The sequence below is a fragment of the Colletotrichum fructicola genome (assembly GCF_000319635.2).
Source record: "Colletotrichum fructicola Nara gc5 chromosome Unknown KSG_Nara_v1_contig02, whole genome shotgun sequence".
Taxonomy (NCBI): Eukaryota; Fungi; Ascomycota; class Sordariomycetes; order Glomerellales; family Glomerellaceae; genus Colletotrichum; species Colletotrichum fructicola.
This window is the reverse complement of record NW_027094052.1, coordinates 5,571,040-5,585,644: the sequence shown is the minus strand read 5'-3', so window position 1 is coordinate 5,585,644 and position 14,605 is coordinate 5,571,040. Positions and strand designations below refer to the sequence as shown.

Sequence of the window (14,605 nt, the reverse complement as noted above, 5' to 3'; positions counted from 1 at the left end):
GTGGCCCAGATTGACTTGACTAGCGCAAGATGGCCGAGGTGTGTGTAGCGTCCATTGTGTACTAAGTAGTCTTTGTGTGGGTGTCTCCAGTCGTTGTAGGTAGGTAGTGTGTGTGCTAGGAGGTACCCTCTTCCAGGCCTTGGCCGTTGGTTTGGTTGGTGGCTATGTCTTGTAGGTACTTTGCTGTAGGTAATGGCAATGGATGTACCTCTCGCCGATGAGGACAAGGACAAGGACGAGGACAAGGACAAGGACGAGGACGAGGACGAGGGAGGGGGTGCGACTTGGTCCGTTCTCGAGGCCGCTAAAGGTACCGTTTACACATGCAGGAATCCCGGCCGGGGGAGGTGTGGGTAGAGACCGAGAGCATGTACCTTCTTCTGTGCCTAACCTGAGATGCAGTCCATAGGTACAGACAGTCTGGGGTGGGTTGAACAGAGTTCCTCAGGCCCTCGTCCTGTTCTCTTTTCGGATGTGTCCATGTATCGTCTTCTCGTTGTATGTGTGTGTGTGCATGTGTTATGTGCTGTGTCTATTGTGTATTGTGTGTCCTTGTAATCCAGATGAAATGGACGCAAAGGGATGAAAAAAACGAGGTAGAATGCTGTTGCGTCGAGTGTGTGATGTCGGGAGTTTGTGTGGTGGATGGTGCGCACCCGTCTTCTTTCTCCGCGGTTGATGGCGGGGATGTAATGTTCAGGCCAGGAAACGGTATGCAAAGGGCAGATGCAGCAGTATTAGGCGAGGAACGGAACGACGGCAGTGAGAGTGAAGAGAAGAAGAGCATGAGGACCGTGAACGGCTCGCGAGTGTTAATATGGAGCAGAAGAAAGCGCCGAAGACGATGGATCTCCTTCTATCTATCTCTCTCGGACGCGCGGATTCCCTTCCCCCAGGTCGGGTTCAGGGGTCTGCTGCTTCTGGGGTTATGGATGTGAGGAAGACAGCGAGCATCAGAGAGGGCCAAGACACGTCTTGCGGCTCGCGAGTACACGGAATATGTGTACGTGTATATGTCGCAGACACGGAGAGATGTGATGCAGAACGCAGAGCTGGGCGGGGGTCTTGGTACAAGACCTCCAGGATGAATGCCTCTCGTCTTTTCGATGTTCTCGTCGAATTAACGACTGAGCAGTCGTGGTGGAATGAAGTTTGAAAACAAAGACAGGCGGCGTGGATCAAATCATCGAAGCTTCGAATTTCAGGAAAAGCATTCAGCCAATGCCGGTTCTCGGGCGGCAGTGGGTAGAACAGCGGTCACCAACCGATGGACGTCGTCGGAATTGAGTGAGTCCAGAACTTTTTTTAACAACAAGGCACGCAGCAGGAACGGAACAGCAGATCAGGGCAGGCAGGCAGGCAGGCAGGCAGGCCAGACAGATCCAAGGTCGGGTCGAGCTCGGGTCCTTTTTTGGGGCGACGACGGGGGCGTGTCCCTCTTCCAAATGTCACTCCCAGTCTTCCTCTCAGCGTCCTTCAGCAGGTCGCCGTAAGGTACGGTACCTCTCCAGGGGGATGGATGGATGGCAGACGGGCGCGCATGTGGGGAGGCTGAAGAATTGGCAAAGGGGATGGGGAAAAGGGAAACGAGGCGCGCCGATGGCGGGTGAGATAGGGAGGGATAGATCGGCAACGACAGCGTCGCTTGCCGCAACTCTATGGGGAGCGAGAGCGATTGAAGAAACTCTGAACGGCTGAGAGGCACAGAGGGAAGGAGATTCCGGGGGGGAGGGCCCCAAGGTTGAGGCGACGGCGTTGCGAGGGAAGATGGGGTGTGGTTGTGGGCGTTGTGGGTGTCTGTGTGGCTGTGAGCAAAGAAAAAGGGGAGAGCGGAAGATACCTTGAGAGACTCATCACTCACACACTTGTGCTGTCGAAGGACGAGAAGAGAGAGACTGTGTGTGTGTGTGTGTGTGTGTGTATGATGCAGCCACACGGGGGCGTGATCGCAGCAAATGGCCTCTCGCTTGATTTAGCACTTTTGGCGGGAATCTTCTAAAACCGGAGCGGTCCCCTGGGTTCCACTTTTTAAGATGGAAGAAGCGTTTGCCGATGGGTGACAGACGGGCTCGAGCTGGAATCGTTGCATGTACCTGTTGACGATGGGAGGGCTTGAGTGTTGATGCTGGACCCCTGGACCATTTTCGATATCTGCACTCCTATTAGATGTATGTTTTTGATGTTGCTGTCTTCTGTCGACATGAATAGAAACTCTACAACAAGAGAAGAAAGACAGCTGTGAAGGTGGCGATGACCACCATCGTTCGATTGCTCCATAACAATGGCCAGAGCACCGGAAAACCCGTCATCGGAGCCGATATCCGAGAGTGAATGGCCCTCGACCGGCAACGCTGCGCCGCGCCGACCTGTTCAGGGTAGAGCGCCGAGATGGCGACGGTATCCCGATACTCCGTTCGGCACACACAAAAGAGAGACCTACAAGAGGGCTATCTCTATGAACACCAAATCGCCAACAATTACTTCACCATTATCAATGATGCGTAATTATTCTATCCAAAGAAATGATGGCAGCACGACAACAGAAACAGATACCCCCGCGATCCCATGTCCCTCGGACCGCACACAGCCACACAGCACGCAGCATACGCTCTCTCTTCTGATCCTAGATGTACCTCGATACATCCCGCTCCCACATGCCCGTACCTTGCGCGGGACGTGTTGCAGATCCGCCTTTCCGGGGTTCCAGGTGCCGCTAGAATTACGCTCGAAGGAACGCAGTGCCACACACCATACACACACAAATGCCAGCCATCATCAAGCCAATACTGACTTTCCTACCAAGACGTAGAGTGACTTGGGCCCTGACAACTACCACCCCCGGACCCGTCACAGGAAGGGCTTGCTTCCTTCCCTTCCTTCGCCGTGCAGTTGCTTTTAGCATCCGCCCTCTTTTTCAGCCTCCTCCCTTGCCCGTCGGAGATGCCTCACCGTTGGCAGCGCCCGACAGAGTGGCACACTTTCACAGCGGCCCGAGGCAAGCCAGCAGGTAAAATAATACTAGCAAAACAGTTGTGCTGCCGGGGTTTAGGCTCGAGGGATCATCCGTCCGTGTATTCGCCCTCTAGGACATTCTTGTCAGAGACCTGCTTCGGCTTCTCTTGCTTCCCCAAGATCCCGCCGAGCTCATTCGCCGCATACTCTTTCCTTGCTTCGGGCCCCAGAACGCCCAGGGAAAATCAGACGCACGAAAGCAAGCAAGCAGGCGGCCTTCCTTTACTACCATCGTCAGTGCGTCTCTTAACAATGCCCAGGCGTGTAATAGCACTACTGTGTTGTATCATCATGAGCCAAGTCTTTCCCGCCTTCAGGTAGCATTCGCCGAGCGCCATCACAGTCGCAAGTACAGCAGCATCCAGCTCTTGGCTTCCCTTCAGATGTTCCCCAGCGCTTGGCCTCGAACCCCCTTTCTTGCGCGTCTCTTCTCAGGGTATTAGCCGTTGTGGATTTTCCTCTGATAATCTGCGAGTCGACTATGGGGCACATCTGTGGCATCTGTTGCCGGCCTCGCCCACTTGCCCTTTTCTCTGCTTTTCCCCACACGCAAGAGGCCGCGCAATAACGTGCTCCAGTCCCCTGTCACGAACCAAGCGCCACGAACCTCGCCCATAGTTGCATTTCTGCTTCTTCCAACGCAATTGACGCTCGCTTGATGCTGCTTCCGAGAGAAAGAGAGCAGAAAGAATGGACGCCAAGTTGGATGATCATCAGAAATCGTTCGGCTCCTGTTGCGCATTTCGTTTCCGCGCGGGGGTGCTCAGCTGGCTGAGCGTCACTTCATCCATCCACATATGATGTATCGTGTTTTGTACCTTACCTGAAAGTGCCCATTCATTACGCCAGCAGGATAAAACAATGTACCCGGTCAGTAGCTTATTTGGCCCGGAAGAACGACGGCTGCCCACAACACGAAGAGTGCCTCCACTTCTCTCCATCCCAATCATGCCACAGACGTCTCCTCCCCGTGCCATTATCTCCCCGCCAGTCCTCCGCCGCCAGAGGCCAGCCAACCCCCCCGTAGGGTAGCCGTCGTCGTGCTCCCAGGCCCCGGCCGCTCCGCCGCCGCTCGGCGCGGTTTGATCGTCACGGTTCCCGGTAACGGGCACACGCGGTCGTCGTCAATGTTTGTTCTTCCCCCCCCCCCCCCCCCCCTCCTTCCCTCTGCCGGGTGGAGGGGCACGTTGGTTCGATCGCCCAAAAAGCAAAGCGAACAAAACCGGCAATTGTTAACTCTGTCACCTCTTACTTTTAGTCAGATGTGTTTCTGGAACGTCCACACTCCGGTAACTATAGCCCATATATGACAAGGTTCTCGCGACAGAATTAGCAAGCCCGAGCGAGAGGGAAGGTCAAGCTGAAGCCAAAAGGGCATGACTGTGGAAAAGTAAAGTGTAGACGGCTCGGCCGATGAAGCAGGATCGTCGCGGCGGGTGAGTTGAGCCGAACAAGGTCGCACGTCTCGACTCGACCAAATTTTGTCATCGTCGCAGTAGCATCGGACCTTAAAACCATTACCTGTCGACGTAGACGCCCAATGAGCACCCAGACACGCACTAAACGTAGGGCCAACAGAGCCTCCGACGTAATAATCGCCAACGTTTTGGCTTTGAATCTCGCTACCTTTTGCCCTGCCCACACACTTTCCTGCTGTCTGTCTGCTCGGCTGTCGCTCATATCGAGTATCAGCCTTCGCGGATATAGGTCTGGGCGAACAAGGTTTGTTCCCTGGGGAAGCTTTTGCCCATGTTTCGTTTGGTCCTGCATTCGACGGCGCCCCCCCCCTCCATCCACTCTTCGCGCGGGATCCTTTTTTCCTTTCTTCCTTTCTTTTTTACTACGGTACTAAGAATAAACTGAAGTAAGGTTGAAGGCCTTACGTCGGGTGTCGTTGCCCTTTCTCTGGAGACTGTTTTGGGGATGCATGCTTAGGTAGAACACCTGCATCCCTATATTCCCCTGAAGTCCTACAGGCTGGCCAAGAAGAGGAAGAGGTCGTGTGCACCTCACCATCACCCCTTGCCGTTGCTGTCAGAAAGATTAACCAGCGTATCCGCACCGAGGCGACAACTCGTCGTCCCATCAGAGCCCGGCTGTCCAGTCTGCCGAGGACAGTCCCCTTTAAATGCCAAGAGAAATGATGTTACTGGATGGGCCAAGCGCCGCGCCGCCCAGCACCAGAGGGGCCGTAGCCAGCAGCAGCAGCCAGCGCCGCCCCAAGAGTGCGAAACGCCGCACCAGACGAACCGGAATGAAACATCAAACAGCGGCGGGGGCCGTCATTACTTTTCTTTACTGTAATGTATGCTGCTGGCCTCGCATCTTGACGCTCAGAGCTAATCTGCGCCCTGATCCGAGCTTATGGGTGGCTTTCAAAGTTCGGCAGAAGGAGGAAGGGAGCTGGGCAACGCTGTGCATTCTAGCTTTTTTTTTTCTTCTGTACTTTATTCTGAGGTGCCTTTCTTGGCAGGCTGGAAGGGTAGCACTACTTCGTAGAGGATGTGGTGCAAGCAAAAGCGAGATCGTCGTCTGATGATACGGGCAAAAGATAGATGTCCAGACAGACGGACATGTTCTCGACAGCCTGAAAGCGAATGCGTGCTAGCCAATGGAGACGGGTGATTCGACATCTCTAGCTGCAATTTGGTGAGGAAGCTCTTCTCCTCCAGCGAGTTTCTTAGACAGAGACATGGTACAAGTGAAAGCCTGTCTCAGCTGTGCAGATTCAAGCATAACCACCAGCAGCAGTTATTTTCAGTCGTAGAATGGTACCATCAGCAGCCAGGTCTGTCTCTGTCCCACCGCGCCGCGGACCGCGGGCCGCGACCAAAAACACCAGTTCCCCAGCATGCCAACTCGTTCCAGGCCGTGACCGTGACTCCCACCAGAACAAGCGCCAGATGCGATGCGATGGAGATGCGGTTGCGATACACACCAGTCGTCATGCCTTGTTCCGCGATGTTGCTCTTCCATGGGGGGGTCCCGCAGCCCGTAGGCACCGCGGACCTTGTTCTTCCCCACCCCACGCCCAAGCACGACCAGACAGACGAGAAAGAAGAGTCCGCCGCAGGGGTCTCATTCACTCTCAACATGGGGTGGGTGGGTGGTGGGTTGAAGCTGACACTTCTTCTGATTCTCAGCGGGAAAGGATAAGCTTCTCGGGAAGTTTTTGCCTTGCGGTCGCGGGTAGCATTTCTGGGGACTTCCCGACGACGACGGTCGGGATGGATGGGGTGTGGTCCAACACCCATGGCAGAGACAAAAAAGGCTGGGTCTTGTTGCAAGATTTGACGTCGGCTCCGGACTTCGCCTCTGCTGCAAAGATGCGACTTGCCTTGCCTTCTTGAGGGTGCCGAAGCTTGGAAGGGGAGACGCCAAGTTTTGCTTGGACGTTTTCTTGAGATTGTGTTAATCCCAGGGCCAAGCTGTCAACGGGGCCGCAGAGTCAGAGGGGGAGGAGAAGAAGAAGAGAAAGAAGCCATCTGCAACCGACGCCCAGGCTGATCGGGCAGCTTGGCGGGACAAGTCGAGACTGCCCTTTCTCGTGGCACTCGTTCTCGCACAAGATTATGACTTGGCACACTGGAGGAGGACTGAAGATAATTCAGCAACCAGCTGGGGGCCGGGGCTGTGCTGTTCCTGTGCAGAGTTACGATGCATGCAAGTCTTCTTCCTCACGAGTGTTTCTCGACTCTACTCTCCCCATTTCCTCGCTGGGAATATGTAGCACAGATTATCGGCCGGGAGATTGGCTGTCATCCCCCGTGGATGCAGCCACCTGCAACGACCCGGGCGCCTTCTTTCGATCTACACCACCACCCCATTTTCTCATGGGGGTGGTGGTGGGTTGGAGTTGGGAAAGTGGGAAGTGGGCGCGAGGCGCGAAGCAGCACATTTTGTCAACATCTGCTACATCTCAGCCTGTCCGCCAAGAAAGTGTCTCCAGGCGTGAAACAGGAGATTTGACAAATCGTTTCCATGGTCACAAGAGGCAGCGGGAGACAGATACTGAGGGAGTTGGGAGTCGGATCTTGCTGTCTCCTTCTCACTCATGCCCCAGTGAACACACAAGATAGAGAAACACGATCACGTCGGAGGGAGGGAGTGAAGAGGGGGGCGTGGGATCGCGACCTGGGCCAAATCGTGCAAAGAGGGCCACGGCAATCTCGCATGCCTCGCGTCGCACGGGGATTCTCTGGTGCCATGTCGTACGAGGCATTGACCTGGCATCATTGCCATTGCTGTGTATACGTAGGCCGCTGAGAAGGGCAATGACTATGTGCTTACTTGCAAGACACACATCAGTGTTGTGCGGACTGCCAACGAAGCAGGCAAGAGAACAACTCGGGGGTGAATAGTCCGCATGGGGAGCCCAGGAAAGGGGAAGGGTAGTGACAGCGGGAAGTATGGAGAGGTTATTCAGTGGATAAGGTAACCGCTGGAAATCTCCGACCGGGCCTTCACCGAGTTCACCGAGATGGGGCAGGTCCGAGAAGGTGAGTCTCGGTGAGCAGCCGGAGAAACCTCTGGGTAATCCATCTTCCGCGTTGGCCGATTAGATAAGATAACCTCATGCCCCTCACGTGCGGACCCCACAGGAGCTCCCTCACCGAGCCCCTCACCGATACCGCCGAGGACCACGACCTCACAGCCATCTCCACCAAACCTCCCTCCGTCCCCAAAAATCCGCCGCAGAAACCATCACAGCGTCGCCGACTCTATAAGCCATTGCGCCTCCACAATGGCCGCAAATCCCCTCTTTCCCCCGTAACCACCGTAATCGCCAGCTGCTCACAATTCCAACAACCCCAAAATCATCCAAAATGCTCGCCCGCACCCTCCGCGCCGCGGGCAGCACAAGCCCAGCCCGCAGCAGCAGCTCCAGCATATCCTCCCAGCTCCGAACAGCCTGCTCCTCCTCCTCGTCTTCAGCACCAGAAACGGTCCCCTCCTCCCCGATCCGTATCTTCCGCAACGTCTCCGCCCTGCGCACCTGGCGCCGCCCGCACCTCCTCAACTACCGCTCCGTCGGCCTCGTGCCCACCATGGGCGCCCTGCACGACGGCCACCTCTCCCTCATCCGCGCCGCCGCCCGCGAGAACCATCACGTCGTCGTCTCCATCTACGTCAACCCCGCCCAGTTCGGCGTCGCCGAGGACCTCGCCTCCTACCCGCAGACCTGGGCCCGCGACACCGCCGTCCTGCGCGACCTCGACCGCGAGCTCGCCGGCGACGGCGCCAACCTCGGCCGCGTCAGCGCCGTCTTCGCCCCCACCACCGCCGACATGTACCCCGCCGGCTTCCCGGGCCAGGAGCCGTCCAGCAAGGGCAGCTTCGTGACCATCACGCCCGTCGGCGAGGTCCTCGAGGGCGCCTCCCGGCCGACCTTCTTCCGCGGCGTGGCCACCGTCTGCATGAAGCTGTTCAACATCGTGCAGCCCGAGCGGGTGTACTTCGGCCAGAAGGACGTGCAGCAGACGGTCGTGATCCGGCGCATGGTCGAGGACTTCATGCTGCCGACGGAGGTCGTCGTCGGCGAGACGATGCGCGAGCCCGACGGGCTGGCGCTGTCCTCGCGCAACGTGTACCTCGGCGCGCGGCGGCGCGCGGTCGCCACGGTGCTGTCCCGCGCGCTGCGGGCGGCCGAGGAGGCGTACACGCAGGGCGGCGCGCTGGAGCGGGACGCGATCCTCGGCGCGGCGAACCAGGTCGCGGCGGGCGTGCTCTCGGAGCAGGCGAAGCTGGCCCCGGCAGAGCGGGTCATGTTCGAGGTGGACTACATCTCGCTGGCGGACCCGGACTCGATGCAGGAGATCAACACGGTGGTGCCCACGAAGGGGGCCATCCTCAGCGGCGCAGTCAAGATGTTGCCTGTAGAGGAGCCGCAGCCCGGGGAGGATCTCGGGCACAGCGGCGGACCGTCGGTGCGACTTATTGACAACATTATTCTGAAGCCAAATACCCAGTAGGAGTTTAAAGGTTGGATGGAAGGAACGTAGGGTAGCAGTGGTTGAATCCCACGTTTGAATGGACTTGACGACAAAGAATGCCATTTTTGAGGACTATCAACACATTACCGCAGCCAAGCATCTTCCGGCGCAGCTTATTAGGCTGGCCGGTCTCGACAACAAGTCATATATGAGGGCCACAGGGCAACCTCCGCGTCCATTCAACGCTGTACGTGAGAGACATCCCTGGAGCCCTCATATATGACTCATTGACGCAACCGACCAGCCTAATAACCTGCGCCAGCAGAGGACCAACGCTGTGCGACTTCTCGACCCGGCCATCTAAGAAGAAAACAAAAGACAGGATGACAACATCGTAATCATATCATACCCGCTTTACACGTTTACAGTACTACAAAATTTACAAATGTGCTCGGTTCTCCAGTGACCTACGCCTCCTCTGCTCCTTGACGCTCTTCTTAAGCTGTCTCGCGTCCTCCATACTAAGGGTCGGCGACGCCCCCTTTTTGTCCCCAGTCTTGGCGGCCTCGAACAGCTTGCTGCCAAGAAGGTCCGTCAGACGAAGCACGCGGGTGCTAACAGTGGCCCCGTCGCGACGGTTCTTGCCTTCACGCCGGCTAGAGGCGATCTTCTCGGTAAAATCCCAGAGACGACCCGAGGCGTTGAGGGCGCCCGTCTCTGGGTCGCGTGTAGGACACCATTCGGGGTCGAGACGCAGGCGGGGTGGGACCTTGGGATCCTTGGACTTAACAACTTGGAGGATACCTTCTTCCTCAAACCGCTGGTACGCGTTCTTGAGGGTCTCCTTGTTCACAGCTTCGAAGTAGCTCAGGTCACCCTGGTGGTAGAGTGTCTTGCCGAGCTGGAAATGTGTTAGTTGTGTGACTCCATGCTTGCCTGAATCTAACTTACCACTTGTGCACTACTCTGGGCTTTGCCCACCTCAATCCAGATATCGTCCTTCTGGCCAAGAGGTGTTGCCAGGCCCATCAGAGAAACCGCCGCGAGCCAGCTGGCCTCAATAAATGGCCAGATAAGGAAGCAGTAGAAGTCGTAGTTTTCCCGTCCAACCATTCTCTCGTGATCCGACAGGCCGACTACTACAACCTTGCCCTCCTCGTCTCTGTGAAGTTTGAGGACCTTATCCGCCTCGAGGTCGCGCAGCGTCTTTTCCAAGTTCGCTGCCAGACCATCGCTGGGGAAGATGAACTCGCCGCGGAACAGGGAAGAGAGGAACTGAATCTGGTCCTGAAGCTCCTTGAAGGAGATATCCTGCATGGTTGGGCCACCTCCCTGCTTGACTTTCATGTACACGGCGGCGCTTACTATAGCTTCCGAGATGAACAGATGGATGGTCATATTCCGGTAGAACGAGAGCTGGAACCTGTCGACAGCATAGTAGGTAGGTTCTGGAAGGTCTGTCACGACGCCAACCAGGTCCTTGCCCAATACCTCTAGGCCACGCTCGATAATGTCGGAGAGGGGTGCGTTTCCAAAGTGGGCAACACGGCCACCCTTCGCCCGGACTCGGTCAGTGAGCCAATTGACGCGACGTTCGAGCTCTGTCTTGCCTACGCCTCTGCCTCTGAGGGTGAGCAGCACGGTGCCGATCAGAGCAGTGGGCATAACCACGGAAACATCGTTGATGTCTGACAACACCTTATAACCGAGTGTGCGCAGGAGTTTCTGGCGGATTGCAGTATTCTCGGGGTTCTTCGTATCCAGGTTGAGGCCCGTAGGTAATCTGGACAGCCTTACAAGCTGCTCATTGATGAACCCACGCAAACTCCAAGGCTCGTGGAAGCGAACATCAACTCTGCCAAGCCTCAAGGACAAGACGGATGAACCTCCAGAGACGAAATCTGCGAGGTTCTCCTTCTTCTTGGGTACGCCAAGCAACTCGGTTACGTAGCCCTCCGTCTCAATGACCTTGTCGTACTGTGTGCTGACTGGGCAGATGACGGCGTCTTCGACTCGCCCAGACAGGATGCTGTCGAGGATGAAGTTAAGAATACCAAACTTTGGAGGCAACAGCTTGCCCGTCCTTGAACGGCCGCCCTCGATGAAACACTCAAAGTTGTAGCCTCCCTGCAGCAGGGTGTCTATATACGTCTGCACCAAGGTCGTGTAAAGAATATCATCGCCGAACGATCTCCGAATCCACATCGCACCGGCATGTTGCAGGAAGCTCCCGACCAGAGGGAAGTTGAGATTGTCTCCAGCTACGACAACCGGCAGGCCGAGTCCTAAGCGATAGCAGATGAGCTGCAGCGAAACGTAGTCAACATGCGATCGATGGCAGGGCAAGAAGATGATGCTCTGCTTTTTCCTTTCGGCCTCCTCCGCCACCTTTCGTAGCCTCAGAACCTCTTCGCTAGAGACGTGGATGCCTTGGTGATACGCGCGCAGAGTCAATTGCGTGACGAGGTAATATGCGCTTCGGATAAACGTCTTGCTTTCGAACTTGCAAATCATGTCATCGGTCATTTTCTCGGCCACCTCCTGGATTCCGGTCTCGATGGCCGCCCTTCTCCGCGCGCGCTTCAACTCAAAGTCCTTGTCATTCTTGTTGAGCAAGCCCTCCTTCTCTTCGACAGCGGTGCGCTTCTCGGCGAGGTCGGTGATGCGCGACTGTAGTAGTGGCGCCGACAGCACGGCATCCTTGATTTTGTCGCTAAAGCCAGAGTAGAAGATGGGCTGGCCGATGGCATTGTCGTAGGCGCGCCAGCCGGTGCCGGAGACGTAGAGGGAAACTTCGCGAAGGAATCTGGCGCATCGGCTAGTTAGTCTTGTTCCTGTTTCCAAAAGGGGCCAAACTGCTTGTGGACATACTGCAGAGGCTCGGAGCGGAAGCGAGCCATGTGCTTCATCAGGGCCTCCTCCTTCTCGTCATCGCGTTGGGTTTTGATGTAGCCGCTGGGCTGGAGGGTGATCTGGTCGCCGAGGATCTTCAGATCCGGCGCGGAGTCGTCGTTCTTAGTCATTGCGGTGGCGGGTTGGGGTATCGTTGGGGAAATCGGGTATCGTCAAGTCGTGTCGAGTGCGTGGAATGGAATTGGTTCTATATGGTCCGAAGCAGTCCGTTCAAGGTCCTTGCCATTGCCGAGTGTCGGTCGAGGAAGACGGGATCCCTTTTCTCGAACAGGACTGACTGCAAATGACGTTGGAGATTGACGGGCTACCCAAGTGAGAGTGGTAGTAGTGGGAAATGGTGGAGGAAGAGCGTGGGAAGTGTTTTGATCGTCTCTCTTCCCAGCAGCTCCTTGCTCCTTGCGCCGAGCGTAGCCAGAACCAAAGAGTCGCAGTGTCATGCCGCGGGACATTGGGTGGACCGTTGAGGTCAAGTGCCACCCACCCGGACCACTGATCCGCGTCCGCGCTTGCTGCCTCCCGGGCACCTGCTCCCCCGCTGCCTCCAAGCCGAGCTCGAAGCCCTTTGGCGGCTTTAGCGTTTTCGGCATGTGAAGACAGCACTGCCAATCCTTGCCGCTGCTGCAGGTGCCACTGATGGATGAGCCAAGCAGCGGGCGACAGCAACAGCAGCAACAGCAACAGTGACTGGCCAGCACACTGCCATCCGGCAGGGCATCCTGGTTCCCGCCCCACCACCCAATGGAAATGGAACCTGGAGGCACTAACATTTAATTTTATTTTCCGCAGCTTCTCCGAAATCGCATGCGCCTGGTTCTGCAGAAGCAGCCTCGTCACAGTCATCAGTCGCAAACGACGCCAACCAATTCTCCGCCAGGACAATAATAAACAGAGAAGTGTCGCGAGATCACACAGACATCATGGCTCCCTCAAATCAGCCCATCACCCAGGCCCTCCTCGCCCGAGCGCACTCACCCGACACCGTCAACCGCATCTTCACAGACAAGATCCAATACCGACCCCTCTACCTCAGACCCAGCTCCCCGCCCCCGTCGAACCCGAGATCAGCCCGCCGAAAAGCCCGCGAAGAGGCCAGGAGAAAACAAAAGCTCAAACCCAAGCCGCTCTCCGCGCACGACCGACGGAGGCGCGGCCTGCACGACGTGCCCCGCGATGGTCAGAAATACGCCGTCTTCGAGCCCCTCCACCGCTTGTGGCTAGGATACATTGAGGAGATCCTGGGATCCGAAGTCTACGGTGGAGGAAGCGGTGCCGCTGCGAAGCTAACCGCCGCCGAGTTCCACGGCGCCGAGGTCGAGGTCTCGCGCAGCTCGTGCCCGAGCCGTGTCGGCATCAAGGGCATCGTCATCAAGGACTCCAAGTTTTCGTTCGAGGTCATCACACGCAAGAACGAGATGAAGATTGTGCCGAAGGAGGGGACCTGGTTCAAAGTCGAGATACCGGTGAAGGAGCCAAGCCCCAGCGCTGATGCCGATGCGACGGCTGAGGAAGGAACCCCACGGCGATTTGTCTTTGAGGTTCTTGGCGACCAATTCCTCATGCGAGGCGCGGATCGGGCCAACAAGAAGTTCAAGAACCACTACTTGAAGAACATCTGACGCAACACCGAGATTGTTCATTGCACAAGATATGATACCCATACAACAGCGACAGCTGAGCCAACAACGACAATGCGGACAACGATATATCTGCGGCCCATGAGCCGAACAGATACCGTTGCAGCATCCCCGATTCGTCATGAGGGCAGCGCGCCACCCAAGCATGGCGTGCTAGCCCTCACGGGACCCCAGACTGGGCCATCAGCCAAAATGCATGAGCCCGAGATAGGAGGACAGACTGCGCCGAGGATTAACTGGGGGAGAAATATCACGACACCATCACTTTCTGCCTCTAAGACGAAGTAGATAGATACCTCATTGAAGGGTTACCAAATAAGCTTACCACCGGTTACGGTGAGATTTCAGACCACGAAGGCTTTTGATAGTCCTATTCTAACAGGGCATGCACAACTCAATGGCGTGAAGTACTGTGTCTCATGTGATGTCCTGGGTACCGTTTTCTTGGATTCGAAATAGATGAAGGTGAAAACGCAGTCCGTACCTTGGACCCCAGAGTGCTATGCCTAAAGGGACTAGGTAACAGTGGACAGAGAGGTGGCCGTGAATATTACGGCCAAAGTCTATAGAGGTAGCTGAATACAGAGACCATACTACCCAATGATCAGCACCGCGAAACTCAACGTGCGATTCTAGTGCACCATTGAAAATTATATGAATCAGATAGAAATTTTCGAGAAGGGGTAGGCAGTTTGCAGCATTTTATCTATTCTTGAGTTTTACAAATTATTTTCAAGGGTCAATTAACAGATAGGAAGGATGGTATTCATATCGCACGAGATTCATCATTGGCAAACCTCTAACGCCCAGTAGAACCGGTTCCCAGCTAATCCCAGCGAAGTTTCGTTCAGAATCAACGTAGCCGAAATGATAGCAAGCAACAGTTCATCTGCAAAGACAACGCAGGTCAACAGGACCAACATCGGGCAAAAAGCAAAAAATAATTGCGCTCGCATGTGCGGAATTTAACCGCCTTAACTCCCCGAGGTGGGCTCGAACCACCAACCTCCAGATTAACAGTCTGACGCGCTAGCCAATTGTGCCATCGGGGATGAGACGCTTCTTGATCGTTGGAACTTTCGCCCGAGTGGGGTCCTAAGGCGGGCGCACAGC

The 14,605-nt window shown here is 56.1% G+C and overlaps 4 protein-coding genes across 4 annotated transcripts; 3 read left to right on the top strand and 1 right to left on the bottom strand.

Annotated features, from left to right (window-relative positions):
• Positions 1-7,838: 7,838 nt before the first annotated feature.
• Positions 7,839-8,984, top strand: panC (Pantothenate synthetase; the record flags this gene model as incomplete). The annotated part of the gene is made up of 1 exon (XM_032026019.1): positions 7,839-8,984. One exon carries the CDS (start codon positions 7,839-7,841, stop codon positions 8,982-8,984), a length of 1,146 nt encoding a protein of 381 aa, XP_031877497.1.
• Positions 8,985-9,042: 58 nt separating this feature from the next.
• Positions 9,043-9,309, top strand: CGGC5_v004332 (uncharacterized protein; the record flags this gene model as incomplete). The annotated part of the gene is made up of 2 exons (XM_032026020.1): positions 9,043-9,192; positions 9,250-9,309. The coding sequence occupies 2 exons, from the start codon at positions 9,043-9,045 to the stop codon at positions 9,307-9,309; spliced, it is 210 nt and encodes a 69-aa protein (XP_031877498.1).
• Positions 9,310-9,384: 75 nt separating this feature from the next.
• On the bottom strand, positions 9,385-11,968 carry plsB (Glycerol-3-phosphate acyltransferase; the record flags this gene model as incomplete). Its single annotated transcript, XM_032026021.1, has 3 exons — positions 9,385-9,846; positions 9,897-11,751; positions 11,817-11,968. The coding sequence occupies 3 exons, from the start codon at positions 11,966-11,968 to the stop codon at positions 9,385-9,387; spliced, it is 2,469 nt and encodes an 822-aa protein (XP_031877499.1).
• An 807-nt stretch (positions 11,969-12,775) lies between these two features.
• Pop4 (Ribonuclease P protein subunit p29) lies at positions 12,776-13,474 on the top strand (the record flags this gene model as incomplete). Its single annotated transcript, XM_032026022.1, has 1 exon — positions 12,776-13,474. One exon carries the CDS (start codon positions 12,776-12,778, stop codon positions 13,472-13,474), a length of 699 nt encoding a protein of 232 aa, XP_031877500.1.
• Between the last annotated feature and the right edge of the window lie 1,131 nt (positions 13,475-14,605).